A 23588-nucleotide genomic window follows, 5' to 3' on the forward strand; every position below is an offset into this window, starting at 1 on the left:
AAAAATAATCAAATAATGAGACAAATGAGACACATTTGAAAGTAAAACACTGAGGACAAGCCAAAAAGTAAAAATACTAAACTGGTTAAAAACGTAGTTTGAACTTAAGAAAGGCTTTCCAATAAAAGTAAGTTTTAAAAAGCGATTTAAAAGATGCTACAGTGTAATAAGTTTGTAATAAGTGATAAGGTGCAGGGTTGTAACGACCTGCCCGAGGATCGCAGGCTGTGCTGTGGCTAATGAGGGATTAACAAATCCACAAAGTAATCAGGAGCCTGACCTGCAAAATACCTCAAAGGTTATTAACAAAATCTTCAAATCAGTTCTAAAACTTAGAAGTGCAAGGATGCACGAATGAGAGTCATGTGTTTAGAGCAACACAGTTGTCCAAGTGAGGGGAAACAAAGGCATGGACAACTCTCTCAAGTTTTGCAACTGTTAAAATAATTTGATTGTAGCTGTTGTCCTCAGCTGAAAGAAGGACGCTTGTACCAGCCTGGATACTTGGATGTCACATATAACAGCCAGAGTGTTAGCAAACAATAGTAGACAACCATGTTGAGATTTCAGAGGACCTGGATTAGAAATTGTGTATCATCAGCATACACATAACCTGTATATCAAGTTTATGAAGTGTGTTCCCCAATGGCAGCATGTAAATGGAAATAAAAGAGGATGTAACCCGTGGTGAATACCGCAGGTGCAGCAGTTTAAATGCAGTTTAGTTGTGTGGGAACAACATTTAGTAAAAGGCAGAGTGGACACGTGCGGGGGCCGGCGTGTAAAAGCAGATTGGTCTTGGCTTTGATGAGAGCGTTTTCAAGGCTATGAAACGAACAAAAGCCAGATTGGATCTTTTCACAAATACTACAGTTGTTTATAAATAGAATTGATTGTAGAAATTGTTTATTTTTTAAAATAGTATCTAAGTATAATAACCTAATACTTTATCTACAAGCTGGTATTTGGTTTTCAATATCTAACAATACGCAGCGGTTACTATATTTGCAAAGGATGAAATGTAATTTGAAGAGAGAAAAACAAGAAAGCGCAGCAAGAAATCCATCAACCACAACGACATCTGACAAACAAAGTGTACACTTTGCCCAATGCTGCTGTTGCCCTGAAATGTTTTTGTGTTTTTGTCTCACCTTTCAGCATCGCACTGTAATGCTCCCTCTCTGTCTGCTCTCTTTCTTGCAGCAGCTGTCGTTGTGCTCCCCCCCCTACTCCCTTTTTTTCCCAACCCCCTCAAAATCACCTTTTCTTTTCGAATCAAGTTCAACATCTGGAGGATGAAGAAGTCCCTGAAACTGCTTTTGTTCTCTGCGTCAGAACAGATTTTAGACAGGCTGAGGCACGACTTCAGGCAGCTGCAATGATTCGTCCTAAATAGGGTGCATTTTAGTAGCAGTGACCAACTAAGGACGACTTTTACAGCTTCTGTCTCAGAATTAAGATTTCTACATTCAAATCTTATTCCAATCCTTTGTTGTGTTGCATTTTGGAATAATCCACACAACCCTACACAAAGCATCTTTGTCATCTCATTAAAACCTTTTTGTCCACACTGAAAGGATTTGACAGCATAGAATACCTAATGATTTCAGCATAGGTACTGTAATCCAGTGGCATATTAAGACTCGCAATGAAATGACCCAACAGTATGGCTCACATTGGAGTATCTCAACTTGAGGCCTGAACTCAACTGTACGCAGTGCAGATCTGTGACAGTATCTGACCCAAAGGGACTAATAACTAGGGGAAAAAAACAGACATCAGGGCTGCACAGCCGAGCGGCGATAGTTTATTTCCAGTGTGTATCGCCCCTCAGAACACAGGATGCCTTTACATGCAATGTGACAAGACTTCCCCTATTCTTAACTTCTGCTTCTGTGGCTGCCTGGGTGGATGGGTTGGGGCATGAGGGTCGGGGGTTGGGGGGTTGGGGGGTCGACGGGCTCCTGGCAGTGGCCTGACGTCTGACACCGCCTCAGCCTCTACGCTCCACCACTGTGTGCCTGCAAGACAGCACGCAGCCATCTGCTGGGTCCCCCCCACCACCACCACCACCACCACCACACCCCAAACCTTTCACCCACCACCCATCGGGATGCTGCTATAACCAGCGACAAAGCAACAAGCTAATTAGGAGATTTACTGTGCTAATTACACATGCACAGAAGTGTTGCTGGAGATTTATATTTGGGGCTCGGCTCTGCGCACAATTTCCCTTCGATTAAAGGCAAATGTAGCATGTAAAACTGTGTGATTGTCTTTTACACCCCTGCTTGATGCTGATTCACAATGACACCCGACAGACAGCTGGAATGGCTGAGGGCCACCTGACTTCTGAGGGCTGTAAGAAAGAGACGCGCTCCGTGCCCCTGCAACCAAAGTGAGAAATGAGTTGTGTGGTGCACTGAGGGGATGCTAGACTGGAAATAACACCCACAATCCATAACATTTTGGTCTACTTTCTCTGTCAATTAAGAGACAAGCAACAAGATGACTACAAAGGCAACAACAAGCCGACAGTATGGAACGCCCGCTCAACACAACCAGTAGTTTTATTTGATATCAAAGTCAGGTTTACTGCAGAGCTTTTCAAAAGTTGCATTGAGCCCCAAAGGAGATATCAAATGTATTCTCTAGAAACTGAAATGGCAGTGTTATTTTGAGAAACCTTCCCCTGAATCTGGCACTATTATGTACTTAAAGTACTTAAGGGAACACAAAAAAGAGTGTTTTATATAGCTAAACTCTGTGAACTTGCTTACTGTATGTTGAACTGAAATATACAAAATACCTTCAAAACAGGGGACAACCTGCACTGGTTTCAAACAGAAGGTAAGAACATGACCCTACATCTCATGATTTATTACCTTAGTAAAGATTTCACTACTGACTTTATGGTCTCAATTGCTAGATTCAAGTCTTCTTCAATACATGATGTTCATGTTGTATATTATAGTCCCATTTAGAGTAGAATAGACAGCTTGTGCTTCAGGTTGGGCGACCTAATAATTGACAGGTCGCACCGCGGAATTGCTGCCATGGTGTTGTGTAGCGCTCGGGTTCGGTTGTACTAAAAGACACTAAGGCTGTTTAGTTTAGTATATTTTGTCCAAATTATTATCACAGTTAATGTGATTTATGAATATACCTTGCTAACCAACCTAGCTAGCTAGCTAGCAACAGCGTCAGTTGGCAATTTAGCGTTAGCTGCTTACGGTTCCTGTCCCCGAAAGTTCTCAATGTACAAGAAAAAACGTAAATGTTCGCTTAGATTATAAAGTCGGAAATATGCAAGAAAAAACTTGGATCTTCTCAGAAATAAAAGTTATTAGTAAAACCGTTACTAAATAACACAAACTTATAACACTTAATAAATAATGTTAATTTTGTAAAACAATCACAAAGCTTCACTTTGCAAGGTTGGATCATCCGACCTAATGAAATTCTAATTCTCATTTGGGTTTAGCAATCAGGAATCTGATTTTAGCCCGTCATATTATCATAAGCGTCTGGACTTGAAGAGACATTGCTGTGAATTGGGCCTATTCGGAAGAAAACAACATACGGCTTTGGGTGAGGGAGGATATCTCCATGTCCCGTTGCACGTCCTCACTAACATGTGTGTGTAGCATTCCCTGTTTACCGTCTGTGGTGTGATGAGGTTGATCCAGCCTTGTAAAGTGAAGCCAAAGTGGTTCCTTGACCAAAATAACCCTCTTCTTCCTCGTACATTTGTGATTTTAATCTTAAAGAATTTACTAGTCTAGTTTTTTCTCATCAATTTAGTTGAGTTTTTTCTCTGAATATTACCCCCCCCCCCCCCCCCCTCACTCGGCTGTCCTTTTTTTCCCTATAGTGTCATATTTTACAGGGGTTGTTGTGTAGGGCAATTTCTTGATGGAGGTTTGTCGTCATTGTGAGGTGGATGGATTTATTTTCCACTTCTTCCAGTCTTTATGCTAAGCTAACGCTATAAAGCTCCTCACTGTAGTGTTTCCAATTTACAGACAGATATGAGAGTGGTGTTCATTTTACCATCTAACTAATGGCAAACAAGCGTACAAGCAATATTACAAAGGTTTGTTGCAGTCAGAGTTATGCAGAGTATCTTCAACGCGTGTACAGACATTTATAAGCAGTGCAGTACCAGCAGCCTGCCTGTGCCTTGCCGCCTTATTACCGAGCATATAAGCCCATAGGGTCTCTAAATATTAATGAACTTCACCTCACACGGGAATAGTGGGAGCGTCTCCTTTTCTTTTTTTCTCTTTCATTATGCTCGTTTGTTTAATTAAAAAGAGTGTTTTAGGGAAATGAGCTGCTGTCCACCTCCTCCGGGGTGCTTCCCACCAGGAAGTGGGCTGCTGGCATTTAGATGGAGAAGCTGGGTGACATTGATCAGACCTGAGACCTGGTGTTGTTTTTAGCCATGTACAACTCATTAGTTAGGTTATGATTTGATCATCTGATCTTTTAGATATGTATGAGACATAATACTGTGATAAAAGCAACAACAAGATTGTTCAATAAAAAACATCTTTAACATGATGCTGTAAAACCTTCATGAAGCAACTGGGGGATGTATGCAGAAGAAATATAGAAACATGGCCTGAGGCAGCTTTTAAATTCAAGCCACAGAGTCCTTCATCATTAATAAGAGCGAGGTATCAGATAAGCTCATCTCTTCCATAACAATAACACGAGTAAACAGGACTTCCTTTGGCAAGAATCATCCCGAGCTTCAAATTTCTCCCTATTTTATCCTTTCAGAATCCAATTCACTTCAAGACTCGATATAAATGAGCGCGAGTTGAACAGATAGTAGGCACAGAGCTTTTGTATTTGCAGTGTATAACTGACAGGTTTGTGGAGAATACGACCACACTTGAATCCCTGTTTTAATTGCTTTTCAACAGAGCTAACAAAGGAGTCATTTAGACCACATACAATAGCATTCTCAGCTGGCCTGCCCTAGTTATTTCAGAAAGAAACTTTTAATTCAAAGTGCTGTGTAGATTAATTTTCTGATATGTTAAACATTGTTCTGCATACTAATTGACACCATTTTTTATTGTGCAAAGTAAGTCTTTTCACGGAGGCGTAATTAAAAGGGCTGGCGAGGCTTTTATGGCACACGTTTGAACGGAAATTAGCCAATTACCATTTCTGTTTGAGGGGTGAAATGACCATCACTGTGCCTGGCTCCCTTTTATGTGACCCACTTAATGTTTTTTTAAATTCCACCCCCCAAATATTTAGTATTCCAAACTAAAAGAGAGGGGCAGAGAGCAAATTACCCAGCCAATATATCTGTCCTCCAACATGAATTACCGGAAAACACAACTTCACAAAAGACTCTCTCCGATGGCAGCATTTGTTTCTCTGCATGTTGTAAAGGAAATAAAATCCATAATCTTATTGTATCATCACTCATGTCATGGGATAGCACAAACAATCTCTGGACTGACCACCGCTCTAAAAACACACTTTCAACTTTTAGATACATTTTATATTTATTGTATATAATAATAATAATAATAATAATAATAATAATAATAATAATAATAATAATAATAATAATAATACATAATATATAATACATAATACATAATACATTAGATTTGTATAGCGCTTTTCTAGAAACTCAAAGACGCTTAAATATATAAACAACAGGACACTGGTGTATCTGATGTGTTTGGCTCTCATTGGTCTTTCAGAGGAGAAAGAGTAAGAACACTACATGGACTGTAGGTGGAGTGGTTGTGCCACCTTGTGGTGGAAATGTATACAACATGTAAAGAAGGAAACCTGATTCAGCCTCATGCAATGACTGAACTTGTTTCAAGAATTGCAAAAGAACTTTAATAAAGAGACACTTCATAACTTGTATTGTTACTTCACTTGGATGTTTGACCGCAGAGTTTGACACTAGAAGGATTATTTCACATTCATCAGCGGCTTCGTAATTTTCTTTGTATTTAAACGTCTAAGATTGAAAGAAAATGCCAATCGTGTGCGCAGTGTATAATTGTGGTCATAACGCTACTCGTGACCCAGAGAAACGGTTCTTTAGATTTCCAGCCATACAATCACAGTGTGCGAGGATAACATCGCCGCTCTTCTCACTCACAAACCACGGCTTGAGTGGTGTATCTCGAGCTCTTTGAGAGTGATTTACACGGGCATGGACGAGCACCCTGTCATCTTTCACTGGTTTGGTAAGAAGACTACCAACCCAGCCAGAAACAAAGACATTATAAGCATCTAAGCTCTTGTATGCCTTCATTTGTGCGTTGGTTGCCCACGACGTTTGTAGCACAAGGTTGTTCACAATATCCGGATATTAAATCGGCGGTAATGAATCTAAATCCTCAATATAATCCGACGGCTTTAGCGTGTACGGGTCACGGCCGCACATTTGGACTTTTTCTCTGAATCTTGCCTTTGCAGAAGACCCCAGAGAGTCACAATACTTTGAAGAAGTCGGAGTTGTATTGTTGTTGTTGTTCGCTTTAGACGCCATTGTTGATTTGTATACCAACCAACATGGCGTCGCTACGCATACGTCACACAGTTTTGTCACGTGATTGCACACGAAGAATAGCATAAGAAAATGGCTGTCTGCCCTGGCTGTTTATATCAGATCTGACATTGTATGTTTTAAATCCATGAAAAGTCTGACTACTGACGGTTTCCATGTCTGATCACACAGAGGCACAACAATAGGAGGTTTAATGGACCTTGCATTTTCTTTGCTACATGTTTACCGCGGAAGATCCAATAAATGCCTTTGTGACATTTTATTCTGCCTTTGGTGATCTGTATGAGGGTCCCTTCGTTCTTGTGTATTAATAAACTAATTGTGGAGCACCTTTCGTACAAAAGAAATGCAGCTCAAAGTGCTTTACAATGATGCACCGAGTGCTCCACATGAAAAGAGATAAGATGAAAAATAAAACCCACTCAATAATAATAAAAATAAGATATGAAAATAGGGTGAAAATAGAATATACAATACAAAGAACAATGATATTGACATACTGTATATACATATATAGCAAATCAGAAGAATATGGTAGATTACATCGCAAGCTCGTGTTCTTTTTACAGGCGGCTCAACAGCACACAAAGCAAAGACGCTTTTCCGCCTTTTAGCCACTAGAGGTCCTTGTTCGACCACTAATGTTGCCGTCCAGTGATATTATGGTGTGAGGAGAGTGAAAGGTTTTATACTTTTAGATAAATATGGTATTGAGCATATACGTTTGATTTGAAGCATTGTGTGCACACCACGTGATAAAAGGTTGTAATTATGAACTAACCCAGTGATAGTGTAGTGTTAGCCTGTAGAAAGACTTTCTGTGACTTCAGGAGAACCCTGTTTTGCTTTGGCAAGTGAGATACATTTGAGAGAGTACTAGATTATTGCTTCCTTCAAAACTAGTTTTCTGTAGCTTTATATACACACAACGTCATATGTAAAGGTCGCTCTTTCGTCTCCCAGCAGCGCTCTGGACTGCTTTTAGTTTGAAGGTATACAGTGGATATAAAAAGTCTACACACCCTTATGAAAATGCAGGTTTTTGAAACGTAAAGACAGAAATAACAACGTAAATTTCAGACTCGTTCCATCTTTAATGTGATCTTCCAACAAACAAAAATCCAGAAAATAAATAAATAAATAAATGAAAAGATCAGGACATTTTGGAAATTAAAAGAACCCACAATACCCTGATTACATAAGTCTGCAAATGTGGAAGCACATGTTGCATTTATTACAGCAGCAAGTCTTTGTGAATAAGTCTCCATTAACCCTTGCACATTGAGACTTTGGAATTTTATCCCTCTCTTCTTTGCCGAAAAGTTCAATTTCCTTCAAATAGCGAGGGGATCTCCGGTGTACGGCTCTCTATAGGTCATTCCACATGTTTTCGATGGGATGGAGGTCCGGGCTCTGACTGGGCCACTGAAAGACTTTGACTTTCCTTTCTTGAAGCCATGCCTTGGTCGACTTGGATGTGTGCTTTGTGCCATTGTCATGTTGCAAAGTGAAATTCCTCTTCATCTTCAGCTTTCTGACGGAGGACATCAGGTTTTGTGCCAGAATATCTTGATATTTGGAGCTATTCATTATCCCGTCTATCTTGACAAGAGCACCTGACCCAACTGAAGAGAAGCAGCCCCAAAGCATGATGCTCCCACCACCACGCTTCACAGGCGCGATGGTGTTCCTTGGACGATGAGCTGTATTGGCTTTGCGCCAAACATATCTTTTAGAATTAAGGCCGAAAAGTTCAACCTTTGTCTCGTCAGACCACATCACATTTTCCCACATGGTTTGGGGTGACTTAAACGGGCTTTGATATTTATTTTTGTAAGAAAGGGTTCCCGTCTTGCCACCCGACCCCATAGCCCAGACATGTGCAGAATACATGAGATGGTGGTCCCATACAAGGAGGGACCAGTACCTGCCAGAAATTCCTGTAGTTCCTTCAATGTTGCCGTTGGCCTCTTGGTTGCTTCTTGGTCGCCTCCCTGATAAGTTTTCTCCTCGTCCTCTCATTAACTTTGGAGGGTCGTCCTGATCTTTGCAATGTCTCTGTGGTGCCACATCTTCTCCACTTATTGATGATGGTTTTGACTGTGCACCACGGTACATGTAATGCCTTCGATATTCTTTTATATCCCTCTCCTGATTGGTACTTTTCAATAATTAGATCTGGCAGTTTCTTTGGTAACTCTTTGTGGTCCATGGCTCTCCCAGTAGGATGCAACACCAAACATTCAAGCAAACACTACAGCAACAGCTGACTTTACTCAATCAGAATCACTGTCATTGATGGCAGGTGTATTTACCTACAGGCATGATTTTGAATGAGATTGATTAACTTTGATTAACACAGCTAGAGCCCCCATTATGAAAGGGTGTGCAGACTTATGCAATTAGAGTGTTGTGGGTTTGTTTTATTTAAAAATGTCCTAATAAGTTTTTCTTTTCTTTTTTTCTTTTTTTCTGGATTTTTGTTTGTTGGAAGATCACATTAAAGATGGAACAAGTCTGAAATTTACGTTGTTGTTATTTCTGTCTTTACGTTTCAAAAACCTACAATTTCATAAGGGTGTGCAGACCTTTTATATCCACTGTACAAGGTTGGGCATCACTGCGTGTCTTGTTTTTATACAGGTGTTTCTGTACGTTTGTGCACGTTTTCTTACACAGTAAAGTGTTTTGTAAATGTGTTTTTTAGTTATTCGCTACCTGATGTTAAAATGTTGACAATAAAGAAAGTAAAGACTTTTCTCAGCTGTAATAATTTGTCATTTACAAGCAACTGAAGTCCCAATACTTTACTTTGAAAACCTAAATATACATGGTTTGTACTCCTCTCCTTCAAATCACATACAGTCAGATCGATGGTTTTCAAAGCGAAATATTTCAATGCTATGAATTCAGTGGTGTTGACATTTCAAAATAAAAATATTCTGGTTGGATTTCACAACAGGATTCAGGTGCTTCGATATTCGAACTGTAATGGCCCCCCTTTGCTTTCTCTTTGTTCTGTCCATTTGTAAAACTCTTTTCTGAGAAAGAAACTCTGTGAGTTAAACACAACATAACTCTGACACCTCAGTTCTGACACCCCGCCCTGCTTCACTGCCTCGGGCAACTAATGAACTGTTGTTTAGCTGTGCAGGGTGACAAGTGAAAACATATCTTAAAAGTCACATGCCTACCTTAAAACCTAAAAAACAGCAATTAGCCCCACACACTGTACAGCACACCAAATAACATAAAAGTAGCAGAGTACAACAATTACTGCATACAGCAGGAAACATACTGTATCAAGAAACTATATCATCATTAACTACATATTCTACTGTCTCACACACATTAACTTAACATTTTGAATAATGGATATCATATCAAACTTCCTCAGTTCATTACTTACATTAAGACAAATATCTTTAAGTTTATTAAGTTTTCCAAAATGTTAAGTTTTAGAGAACTCTACAGATGCAAAGAGACAAAGTTAGTAAACTTAATGTTAAACCTTAATGTTTATTTTGGTCTGAAAGAAGACATGTTATGGAAGCAAACTCTCAAAATTGACCTGTGCATGCAGTTGTTGTTCTCGTCATGACAGAGGAACCTGTTGTCTGCTTACTGGTAAAGGCCTGAATCTCAGCCAAGCTTTCCTTACTAATTATGTGTGGAAATCTTTTTGTACATCTGCCAAATATAATGACAAGTTCATTAAATGATTACCTGTTCAAATCTGGTACATGTAGCAGGCTAAGTATGTGTCACTGTGCTTTTATTTTTGTTTTTATGTTTCTATTCTTTATCCCTGCGTGTATCTGTGTTTTGTATGTTTAGTATAAACTACTGGATACCTACATTTCTATCACTAATTGTAACATTAATGATACAAATGATATAATCATCATGTAAAACATGACGTATTAAAACTGATAAAACTGAAGAAGTTAAAATGAACTCTGGCATTTTGCTGACAATATTAATGTACTTTAACATAGTGGTGGATATGTACTCAAGTATTGTACTTAAGTACAATTTTGACATACTTGTACTTCACTTGAATATTTCCATTTGTTGCTACTTTATACTTGAGCGGCAAGTATTATACTTTTTACCACACATTTATTTGATAGTTATATTTACTTTGCAGATTCTGATTGTCCTGATCAGCTTAAAAAACATGACGTATATTAAACTCTCCAACAGTGTATAAAGTAGTTCATGTAGATATTCACGTGTAAGGAATGTGAGAAAATTAAATGAAAAATAATAAATAAATCAAAATCAAAACACAAATACTTAATAGAAGGACATTTTAATATGAATTATGACAAAACACTAAAGAGATATTTAGAAAATATTTCAATTAAATCAAAGCTGTATAGAAGAAAATTATAATACAAAAAAGAAAAATATACTATAAAAATATGTACAAAATATCTTCTTAAAAATGTAAATATTGCTATCCATCCCATAGAAAACAAAACATTAACATATAACATTACATCAAATACATCCATCTGTATGTTTGTTCCCATTGTTCTATATTTCTATATTTAACATAGTATATTCGATGTGAAATCTTGAAGGATAGTCCAACTTAATTTATTTTATTATTAAAACAATATGTATTATGCAACAAGCTGTTTTCCAAAATCCTGAGAACAAATTGTTCTGTGTATAAACACCAGGTTTGGTCACTAGATGGCACACCACTTGTTCATATCACTATCAGTCAAAATGCGTCTCTCTTTGTTTTTTAAATTATAAATCCTGTTTGATTAACTCTCGCTGATCGTGTGGGCTTTTCCATGCTCCACATGTGTTGATAAAAAGGTAATTATAACTCAAAGGCTTCTCTGTGGGGGTTCTCCTTTGTTATTCACCACAGTGCATCTCCTCAACACGGGCTGATCACGTTTGCGTTCGGCCAATCAGAAGCTGCGCAGATGCTCTGCAGCGCTATAAAGCCCCGTGGAAGCTGTGAAGGAAGCAGGAATGAAAAACAATAGAGACCTTCACAAAGACCACGCATGCAGAGGCTCTGATAGTCTTTTGATATTTTTCTACACTTAACATAAGGTAAGGGTATTCGGACATTTCCGGATTTACAGACGGATCTGCTGCTGGATTTGTTTTCTAAGGAGCTAAAATTGTTTTCTATTTGTGTGGTGCAGAAACTTTCCTTCGTTTGTACCTGTTATCGATGTTTAGATGTTTAATTTTATCTAACATAAATGCTGTGTAATATAACTGTGTGTTCATGTTGATTTTCGTTGAAATCAGAGGAAAAGATGATTAGATAGGCAGTTGTGTAATCGGCCATAATGTAGTGATGTTTCCTTGTCAATAACATTGAGTTGAACCTTTTCTGTGTCAGCTTTATGAGCTTTTCCATGACGTCCTCTCTGGTTGTACATATTGTACATATTGTACCTTCAGATACAGTGCCTCCACCGTGTGAGGCTTATAGTCTGTTCTCTTCACTCTGCAGGTTTTGGTCAAGAAAATGGCCACCTCAACTAGTTCAAAACTGAACAAAGCTGTTAAGCAGCAGTACATGGACCTCCCTCAGGGGGACAAGGTCCAAGCCATGTACATATGGATTGATGGTTCTGGAGAGGGACTGCGCTGCAAGACCAGAACTTTAGATACTGAACCCAAGACGATCGAGGGTAAGATCTAGAATCCAATATGATTAACACATCCCCATCACCAAGCAGTACAAACATGATATTTTTCAGAATTTGGAGTATTGATTTCAGTTGTTTCTTTCTGTGTCAGATCTTCCTGAGTGGAACTTTGACGGCTCCAGCACCTACCAGTCAGAGGGCTCCAACAGCGACATGTTCCTGATCCCCGCCGCCATGTTCAGGGACCCGTTCAGGAAAGACCCCAACAAGCTTGTGCTCTGCGAGGTGCTCAAGTACAACCGCAAGCCGGCAGGTAAGCAGATCAGAACAAGCCTCTGAGTGGTTGCAGTAAAAGCTGCCTTGTATTTCAGCTAATCCCTCATTCTTGTTCCCACAGAGACTAATCTGCGCCAAACCTGTAAACAGATCATGAGCATGGTGGAGAATAACCACCCGTGGTTTGGTATGGAGCAGGAGTACACTCTCCTGGGCACGGATGGACATCCCTTCGGTTGGCCTTCTAACGGCTTCCCAGGTCCACAAGGTGATTATTGGGTCTCTAGCTTGTCACATTGTCTATTGAAATATAATACATTAGCGATCCTTAATGTTTTCTTTCATTCCACTTTTAGGGCCTTATTACTGTGGAGTGGGAGCAGATAAAGCGTATGGACGCGACATAGTGGAGGCGCACTACAGAGCCTGTCTGTACGCCGGGGTGGACATATGTGGCACCAATGCTGAAGTCATGCCAGCTCAGGTATTGTCCCCCCTCCTCCAATTCATTGTGTACTACCGGCTTATAATCAGTTAATAATGCCATCTCTGTTGTGTTTTAGTGGGAGTTCCAGGTTGGGCCTTGTGAAGGTATCAACATGGGGGACCATCTGTGGGTTGCTCGCTTCATCCTCCACAGATTGTGTGAGGATTTCGGTGTGGTGGTCTCCTTTGACCCGAAACCCATTACAGGGAACTGGAACGGCGCCGGCTGCCACACAAACTTCAGCACAAAGGAGATGCGTGAAGATGGCGGACTAAAGTAGGTGTAAATAACTGGTGTGATTTGTGAATTTGGGTTTTAAGCGCATTCCTAATTCCCTTTTCTTCACAGAATCATTGAGGAGTCGATCGAGAGGCTGGCGAAGAGACACCAGTATCATATCCGCGCCTACGATCCCAAAGGCGGGCTCGACAACGCTAGACGGCTCACTGGCCGTCACGAAACTTCAAACATCGACGAGTTCTCAGCTGGCGTGGCCAACCGTGGTGCCAGCATCCGCATTCCTCGTGCAGTAGGGCAGGACAAGAGGGGCTACTTCGAGGACCGCCGCCCCTCCGCCAACTGCAACCCATACATTGTCACAGAGGCTCTGGTGCGCACGTGTTTACTCAAAGAAGAGGGAGAGGAGCCCACAGATCACAGAAAACTAACAGCCTAAATACAAAGTGTCATTACCAGTACTGGATTTAGCCATGTCTTTTCTTTTCTTTTACTCGACAGATGAATTAATAATTGAGGTTTTCTTCTTGCACTCTTCGTGCATTTAGTTGTATGCAACCTCTAGCACAAACACTGCCAACTCATTTTGTCATGGTAGCTAATAACATGTATAGAACAACATAATTATTTTTAACTTTTACTTCTACTAATGGAAACTGTTTAACTGCAGCAGGGTTTGGCTGTAGATCTTGTAACTCCGACCCAAAGGATCCCAAAGGCATTTGAATGTTTTTAGCAGGCTCGGCCTCTTTCATAATGGTAGTTTTCTCATGTTGTGGTAGATAAGGTATGTACGTAAGTCAATCCACTTTTTTGTTTGTTTTTTCACTTGCTATTGTTAAAAAAATAAACGGCTAACATTTGAAAAATTACTCAAGTTGAATCCCTCTTGTATCCTGCTTCCAGTTCAACTCTGACACAAGCCTGTTTGTCACATGCAGACTCACAGTTGATATGAATCAACCGGACTGAAGGGGAAATTCACTGTAACCTTTAGCAGACGGTGGTTAATTAAGACTAGGGAACTTCCACTTGCTCCTTATTTAAACTTTTAAGCTCTTGCTTCAATAGAAAGTGACGTCAAAAGTTTAAAAGAGTTGATAGATTTATAATTTACTGTGACAACATGCACGTAAGACTCTTCTACGCTCTTCTACAGTTTGTTACAGGTCACTGCAAAAAATAACGTGTGTAGCGGTCTTTCTGGTATGTGTTGACACAAATCGATAACCCAAAGACCGGAACGCCTACGGAGAGGGATGGTTCATTTGAAAGATTTATTTGTACAGTGGACGGGGTTATATATCGCATTAGCATTAAACACGTTTAGGTAAGTACAGTAATAAACTAGAGTACAGTTACATAAGGTAAACTGATTATTAAAACGTCATGCAAGGTTTATATTCAAACAGTCATCACATGAAAAGGCACATGCATCCTGTACTGTATACTCCTCCACCAGCCACCGTGTTGTTTCGGAAACATACTGGCCCGATTAGCCTGAAAGTTGATGAAAGGGTGTAGCATGTTTCAAGGAAGAACTAATTACATGTTGTAGCGGATCCAAATCACGTATCGGATATTCCAATTATTTGTTTTACTTTGAAAGACAGGGCGTTTGACCTTGGCTGAAGTCTGTGCTCTCCGACTGCCCCTCTGATTCAGTGTCCTGCCTGCCTCCGGTTTCACTTGAGTTATACACATGTCACACATTTCATATCGGGCCTCTCATTACACAACTACTGTATGTTGCTTACAGTCAATACACAGTATGTACTCAGTTGGTGAGGGGAGTCATATGTTTTCTTGTCAAAATCATAATTAGATGTTCGTTTAGAATTTGATTCCACACTTATTTAGCACACAGGACAATCCTTTTTCTTTTTTATCGGTTGGCATTTCTGCTTCATTTTGACAGTGACAGAAAGTGACAAGAAGAGCAGGGGAGAGAGAGAGGAAGACATGCAGCAAAGGGCCCTGGGCTGGATTCAAACCTGGACCACCACAGCAAGGACTCAGCCTAATCATTACATGCTCTACCCAATGAGCTGCCGGGATGCCCCACACAAACTTAAAAAGATCTTGTTGTTGACACGTTTTCTTTCCATTGAATAGAAACATTTTACTGGCTTTTAAGATCCCCACAACCTTTTTTCGGCATGTTACTTTTTACTAAAACTTTGATCAATGTTGAATTTCTGCTTCTCATTTATCAAATCATGCTGTGGTGTTTTGTATATTGGAATTTATTCTTCCTTCCTTCCAGTCATTGGTTTCAATTTAGTTCACTCTAGCATGAAAATCAATTTGCAAAGATTTCAAACTTGCTTGAGTTTGGTAATTCCTCACAGAGAACATATTGTATGCTTTAATTATTTATAAGGCTGCATTGTTTTTGTGAGAGTAGTCATAAAAGAAAAGTCCACATTGCATCAAAATGCAAAAAATATGTAATGGATTTTATATGTAATACATTTAACTCTGAGCGATCTATTCCTTTCATTTAGCCTAAATGAAACATGAATAACCATGTGTGTTTGAGAGTGTATTTTAGTGTGAGGGCCATGATCTGGGAGCACTGGTGTCAGTAATGTGACAGTGTGTCTCACGCTCTATCTCCTAAATGCTCATGTTTTTTCTAAGTGTCCTTGAGTGAGACGTTGAACCTCTACTCAAAGTAACTGATGAAGGAAAGAGTGGTTCTCATGTTCATCAGGAAAAACATCCTGAGGCCTGGTAGAATATATATTTCAATATTTTGGGTTTTTTAAACATAATTTAAGAAAAAACATATCACACATTTAAAAAATTTTTAGAACAAATTTCCTTTGTAGTGGACATTGGGTCAAACTTTTATACATGTGTGTGTGTGTGTGTGTGTGTGTGTGTGTGTGTGTGTGTGTGTGTGTAGAAAACATATGTCCTGTTTCCCCCCCCATGTGTACTTTGTAAAGCACACCCTGTGCTTTACATCGGGACTTAAATATACTATGTTTTTATTTTTATTCTGCAGACTGTGAGTGAACCTTTGCACTTTCCTTGGAAGTTTTTCACATTTCTACAAAAAACTTCCACATTTAAAACTGCACAGCTCTTCCATTTTCAATTCAGATATATTGTACATGTTTTTCTTATAGTATTTGTACATATTTCTATTGCATTTCTCTTTTCTTCTATTCTATATTTGTGTTTCTTGAACATATTTCCTATACAAGAAAGAGACGGGGGTGGGGCTCCGTACTAGGCTATTACATAACAACAGGCAGGTCAATAACAAAGAACATAGTTTACAAACCGCAAATGTGGTTTTGTTTTTGTTGGTTTAAATACCCTGAAAAACCATTGCATCAAAGACATAATCTCACATTGCCCTTTCCATCACACAACACGTCATCATGAATAAAGAGGCATTTGAACTTCAATTAAATCAGAAGTTCTTGATTTAATCAGATATTGTAAGTAGAAACAGTAAATGAAGCACCATCCTTGACTGTGTTAGCTCTAATCTCATCACATGAGTGCAGTCTCTTCTGCTTTGGAGGCCCCGACAGCCTCAGCTATGACACTGCTATCACGGGTGAGAACAGATTTGCAGTGTTTTCTGTACCACTCCTCCCCCGTCCTCCCCTGCGGCTGTGGGTTTGGGGTTATTTCGTGAAAACTGTCGCAGCGTTGCCGGCCTGATGGTCGGAAACTTGAGCAGCTGTGAAAGCAGAGCTGCACAGTGAGACAGAGAGGTTAGAGGACCATGGATAGAGGAGCATGGACAGAGATCAGACCACCACCAATTCTGACAAACGTCATCAACATGTCAACATGTCAAGTACTCTAAATATTATCTTACAAGTATAAATCCAGTATTCTAAGCCCTGCTTAAATAAAAGTAAAAAGGTATTGGCATCAAAATACACTTTTTGTACCAAAATGCACAATGGCACATTTCCCAATAATATAGGTTTTATTATTTGATTATCATTATTGATGCATTAAAGGTTCAGTGTCTAGTTCTGAGCCACCTGCTCCACAGAAACAGAGGACAGAGTTTCAGCTGTAAACTGGCTCCATACAATCTAAAGTCATCATCATCAGAACCATCAGTTATTAAAAAACATCTATAGTATGTTAACCTGTTCATATTTGAGTAGTTTGTCATATTTATTGTATTCAAAATTTTAGAGTATTTTAATGTATTCTTTATATTGTGTATTGTATTCTGCAGCTATATATATATATATATATATATATATGTTCACTTCTAGTGTTGATATATTCACTGTGTATTTCTTCACGCCTGTCAGTCAGTTCATTAGAGCAGACTGCTGAACCTCGGACAGCCGGTCTAAATAATCTAATAATCTTCACATGGATTTTAGATATCTGTGTGTTTACTGTGGCATGGGGGCTGTACGGTCTGTGTAATGCAGAGACGAGAGAGGGAATCATGTTATAGTTTTGTCTTGTCCCCTGCACCAGATCGTAGACTCTGTATTCACAGTCAGTCCAGTTCTAGCTCCGTGATTTACCCTTCCACCTGTAACTCGGTTCCTAATCCCTGTTCTCCTTGTGCCTGCAGTTTCCTCCTGCCTGACACCTGCCTCTGTCTCCTGACCTGCTTCCTCTCCTAGATCCTGCTCCTCCTGGCTTTCGCCGTGCCGTCTCCCAGCTCTCCAGCCTGCTCGGTTCTCCCCTGGATTTAGCCCCTGGTCCTTGTCCTGCATTCTCTGGCTCCACTCAGCACCGGACCCCCTGCCGCTCAAAACCGAAGGTTGTATTATTATTAAATACGTACCTTGCCCAACTCTATGCCTCTGTTCTGCACTTGGGTTCTCTGGAACCTTAACAAGACTGGAGCTACAGCAACTCACTATCGCCTCTACAGGAAGTACAAGTGGTATTACAAGACTGAACGGAGTGGAACGAGTCAGTTAGACTTCTGATTTCAACACAACACAGAGACGTCTTTGACGAAACATCATCACTCCTCTTCATACTCTGTTGATAATGTTAGTTCATTGTTTTAACGTTTAAGTTTTTTAAGTTAAAATTCTGGCATATTTTACACATTGAACCTTTAATGTATTTTTTCTTTTCTGCACTTTCATCTTGTAACTGGTAATGGAGAATATTTTATTTTATATAAAACTTGTGAATTTCAGCAAGGGATCCTTAAGTTTAACTTAACCTATAATAATACATGATAAATTATTTGTTGATTATAATATTAATCTAAGTCTCCAAAGTAAATACATTTATTAAATAAATGTAGTGTAGTAAAAAGTAAAATATTTGCCTCTGAATTGTAGTTGAGTTAAAAAGTAGCAGGTAAAGGAAGAACAAGTACCCTAAAAATGTTATTTAAGTAATGTACTTGAGTAAGTGTACTTGGTTACTGTCCATCACTGCATGTCAAATATGGCAGCAGTTGTATGATTAGAACTGTTTTCCGACTGTGTCATGTTTAATTGTTGATTAAATCTGATTTTATCTATGACTACATGTAGTAGATTAAATATAACATACTTTCTCCACATGGCTAATGGGACACACCAAGGTTTAATTCAGGTTACTTCGAAATTCAGCACAAAAAAACGTCAGTAATTGGACAAAGGGCTTCCTTGTGTGCTTGTGCGTGTCTTATTACGGCAGTCCGGCTGCACGTGCACCACAGCTGACCGGTGATAAGGAACATGAGAGTTTATCTGCAGTACATATCATTGCAAACATTAGAAGTTGTAAACATGGGTCAAAGATTCTCCTGTTACTATCATATGGCTGACAACATCAGGCTAGACTCTTCTCTCAGAGTTTTTCTTTTCCTCTTATCCTGTTTTTGCTGAACTAACTGGTGTTGGGTTGCATGCACACAGCTTGGACAAAAAATGCTCTCTTTTGTTCTACGTGTGTAGACTACTGGAGTGCATTTTGTTCTTTTGAAAAGTTTAAAAGTTGCAATTTGTATTTGGAATGACTTCACATAATAAACAAGTGGTTGTCCTGCAGGATCAACTAATCTGCACTAAACTCCTCTTCTTTCAACAGTTTATCTGAATGTAATGAAACAACATCAATCTTGCATTGCTAACATGTAGGATTGATAGGTTTTAAGCAAAAATCAGCAAAAGTGAGTTGTCATTATTGATTTGTTTACTTGGACTGTTTTCAAGGATTCTTTCACCGACCCTCTTGTTGTGTCTTCTCCTCCCCCGCTGTGAAGTCCCATCCTGCAGTTTTACAATCCCCCATTCTGAAACCTTCAGGGACCATGAAGGCAACACCAGCCCCATTCTCCAGCCACAAAGATACAGGAATTTTACAAAGATCACACAAGTAAGCCCAGGGTGAGCAAAAACCAGACAGAGCCATGGGCCTGATGCAAGTAGGATACAGAAAGACTCCTCAACATGCAGTTTTCAGTCTCAGCTTTGACTTTTACATATTTTTGTCGGAAATTTAAAAAACAAGAACATATTTGATAGTGTATGATGGATTTAGTTTTTAGCATTCAGGGCCCAATTAAAATCTTATCTATGTTAATATTTGTTAATAATGCTTTACACATTGAACTTTACTAGACCATATGCTATCCCAAGAGAAAACTAGCGTGGGACAAATGGACCAAGGATATTTCTGTTTGCCTTAAGGCCGTGACACCGAGCAAACATTAAAGTGGCGACGGAGCCGACTTTTGCGTCGCGTCTTGGCATTTGAACAAACGACAAATATTACAGCCAACAACAAATTAGTACTTACAATCTGCGTCTGCGTGTGAGGAAATAACTATCTATAACAGCTGGCAGCGGTTGTCTACATATTCTACATCAGAAAAGATAAACCGGAAGACCTGTAAATATACAAGCCATTGTTAAGATACACACATTAAATTGGCCAGGGAACCAGGGGTAGCTGGACAGGGGACGAGCAAGATTCCCCAGGCCGATTGTCTGGGGACAGAGCAGAGGCGAGCAGGGAAACTCTGGGGGAAGTTTTATCTGGCCAGGTGAGGTAGCCTCTGACTCTGTATGACTGTGTGTGAATGCTGAAATGTCTTGTAAAGCGCTTTGAGTGATCGCAAAGATTGTAAAAGTGCTATATAAATGCAGACCATTTAGGGGCCAAGTACAATAACTTCAGTTTTGTCTGTGTTTAACATCAAAATGTTGCAGGAAATCCATGTTTTTATGTCCTTAAGGCATGCTTGAAGTTTAGTTAATTGATTGGTTTCATCTGGTTTAGTTGATGGATATAATTGGGTATCATCCGCATAACAATGAAAGTTTATAGAGTGGTTCCTTATAATATTGCCCAAAGGAAGCATATATAAGGTGAATAGAATAGGCCCAAATACAGACCCTTGCGGGACTCCATGACTGACTTTGGCTGTCATGGAGGATTTATCGTTAACACATACAAATTGAGATCGCTTAGATAAATAGGACTTGAACCAGCTTAGTGCGGCTTCCTTTTATGCCAACACAATGTTCCAGTCTCTGTAGTAGAATGTCATGATCAACAGTGTCGAAAGCAGCACTGAGGTCTAACAAGACAAGAACAGAGACAAGTCCTTTGTCTGATGCCAATAGAAGTCATTGGTAACTTTCACCAGTGCCGTCTCTGTGCTATGATGAACTCTAAATCCAGATTGAAAAACCTCAAATAAACTATTATTATGTAAAAAATCACACAACTGTTTTGCGACTGCTTTCTCAAGGATTTTAGCGAGAAAGGGAAGGTTAGATATCGGCCTATAGCTTTTTAAGAAGTGGTTTTACAGCTGCTTTAAAGGATTTTGGTACGTAGCCAGATAATAGAGACAGGTTGATCATATTTAATAACGAGGTGTTAATTAAGGGTAATACTTCTTTAAACAGTTTAGTTGGAATCGGGTCTAAAAGACAGGTTGATGGTTTAGACGATGAGATTGTTGGAAGTTAGTTGGTTAAGGTTGATTGGAGTAAAACAGTCTAGATATGTTTCAGGAGTTACAGATGTTTTTAGGGTTCTGGAGGTTGAAGTTAAGTCATTACCAATTGAGGGCAGGAGGAGATTAAATTAGTCTCTAATAAGTATAATTTTATGGTTAAAGAAGCTCAAGTTGTCACTACTGAGAGATATAGGAATAGAAGGCTCTGTAGAGCTGTGGCTCTCAGTCAGCCTGGCTACAGTGCTGAAAAGAAACCTGGGGTTGTTTTTATTTTCTTCTATAGATCGTGTGCATGTGACGTCATGCTTACGTCCCAACCCGTAAGTCAGCCATGTTGGTTGGAATACACAACCAAGACTGCGCCCGTTCTCACGTGTGAGTTGCTGCAACGCTTCGTAATTTTCTTTGTATTTAAACATCTAAGATTGAAAGAAAATACCAATCTTGTGCGCAGTGTACAATTGTGGTCATAACGCTACTCGTTACCCAGAGAAACGGTTCTTTAGATTTCCTAAAATCATCACAAACAACGATCCACAAAAGAGGGATGAATTGCTGTCTACCGAACGCCCTAAACTGTTGTTTAGCAACATAACTCGTAAGGATTTAACAGAAGAAAAAGCACAATTCACCCGTGTGTGTGGCGTCCACTTTATATCTGGTAAGAGCTCATGCTAAAGCTATGTTTTCAATGTTTACGTTAAACATTTGTGCTTATGATATACCCGAACACTGTAAGACCTCACCTCACTCACAAACCACGGCTTGAGCGGTGTATCTCGAGCTCTTTGAGAGAGATTCACACAGGCATGGATGAGCACCCTGTCATCTTTCACTGGTTTGGTAAGAAGACTACCAACCCAGCCAGAAACAAAGAAATTATAAGCATCTAAGTTCTTGTATGCCTTCATTTGTGCGTTGGTTGCCCACGACGTTTGTAGCACAAGGTAGTTCACAATATCCGGATATTCAAGCGGCGGTAATGAATCTAAATCCTCAATATAATCCGATGGCTTTAGTGTTTACGGGTCACGGCCGCAAATTTGGACTTTTCCTCTGAATCTTGCCTTTGCAGAGGACTCCAGAGAGTCACAATACTTTGAAGAAGTCGGAGTTGTATTGTTGTTGTTGTTCGCTTTAGACGCCAGTGTTGATTTGTTATCCAACCAACATGGAGTAGCACGCATACGTCACACAGTTTTGTCACGTGTTTGCACACTATCTATTAAGGAAGAGTAATAAGTTGCTCTGGCATTACGGAGAGCCTTCCTATACGTTTTAAGATGATCTAACCAGACTAAACGAGATTCTTCCAACTTGGTGGAACGCCATTTACTTTCAAGATTTCTCAACTTTTGTTTTAGTTTGTGGATTTGTAAATTAAGCCATGGAGCTTTCTTTTTCTGTTTTATGATCTTCTTCTTTAGAGAAGCGACAGAATCGAGTGTTATTTGCAGTGAGGCTGCAGCGCTATCAACAAGATGATTAATTTGGGAGGGACTAAAGTTAGCATTGGAGTCCTCTGTTATATTGATATTGAGACCTGGTATTGTCACAGTCTGCTCCAGTACTTCCTACCTCAGCCTGGCACCTTTCCACACCCTGCCTCCTTCTCACCTCACCAGCCAGCCACTCCCACCTCATCACCTCACCTTGGGCTCAGGCTGCTGCCAATTAATGAAGCCCTTATTTAAGCCTCTCCCAGTCACTCACTCAGTGTCAGATTGTTCTCTACTCATGTCAGACTTTCCAGCGATTACCCCTGCACTGATTTCCTGTTACCGACCCTGCCTGTCTCCGAACTACCCGCCTCGTCAAATTCCCGGAATACCCACCAGCCTTCTGTCCCCGACCTCGAGCTCGGTTTCCTCATCTCTGAACCTGGGTTACTTATGTCTGAGTAAGACCCTCTGCTGTGTGAAATTATCATTTTGCATTAGGTCTCTGCATGTGTCCTGCCTGGTCCGGTAAATAAACCTGTGTATCTACAATTCCTGGTTTCCTGTGTGTTGCATTTGGGTCCTTACACTCCCCGTGACAGGTATTGAATTAAGTGCTGATGGAATCACTTCCTTAAATTAGATAGACATCGAGCGTAGGATATTTTGCCTACTGGCTTGTAGTCCAGTAACAGGACTTCAAAAGTTATTGAAAAAAACACACACAAAAACACACTGATAAACTTTCAATTTCAACACCATATCCCAGAACAAAGTGTGGTTTAAACAGTGAGTTGCTTCATATACATTCTGACTGAACCCAATTGAATCTAATATTGAGATAAACGCATTATTAAGGCTGTCACTATCAACATCCACATGAATATTAAAGTCACCAATAATTACTTTATCTGTTTTAAGGACTGAACTCGATCGAAATTCTGAGAATTCAGATAGAAATTCAGAATACGGACCAGGAGGGCGGTACACAGTAACACTTAAAACTGGCTTTATTGTTTTCCATGTTGGGTTTGAA

General features: G+C 39.7%; 1 protein-coding gene across 2 annotated transcripts; it reads left to right on the plus strand.

Moving 5' to 3' along the window:
* The first annotated feature begins 11488 nt into the window (after positions 1-11488).
* glulb (glutamate-ammonia ligase (glutamine synthase) b) lies at positions 11489-14064 on the plus strand. Of its 2 annotated transcripts, XM_029430136.1 has the most exons (7): positions 11489-11641; positions 12054-12234; positions 12344-12505; positions 12590-12736; positions 12825-12952; positions 13032-13231; positions 13304-13631. In XM_029430136.1, exons 2-7 carry the CDS (start codon positions 12069-12071, stop codon positions 13629-13631), a joined length of 1131 nt encoding a protein of 376 aa, XP_029285996.1. In that variant the 5' UTR covers positions 11489-11641; positions 12054-12068. The 2 variants fall into 2 exon arrangements, with proteins under 2 accessions (XP_029285996.1, XP_029285997.1); XM_029430137.1 differs by lacking the exon at positions 11489-11641 and having other exon boundaries at positions 12069-12234; positions 13304-14064.
* The last annotated feature ends 9524 nt before the right edge of the window (positions 14065-23588 follow it).

This window comes from Cottoperca gobio, chromosome 4, assembly GCF_900634415.1.
Source record: "Cottoperca gobio chromosome 4, fCotGob3.1, whole genome shotgun sequence".
NCBI classification, from domain to species: Eukaryota; Metazoa; Chordata; class Actinopteri; order Perciformes; family Bovichtidae; genus Cottoperca; species Cottoperca gobio.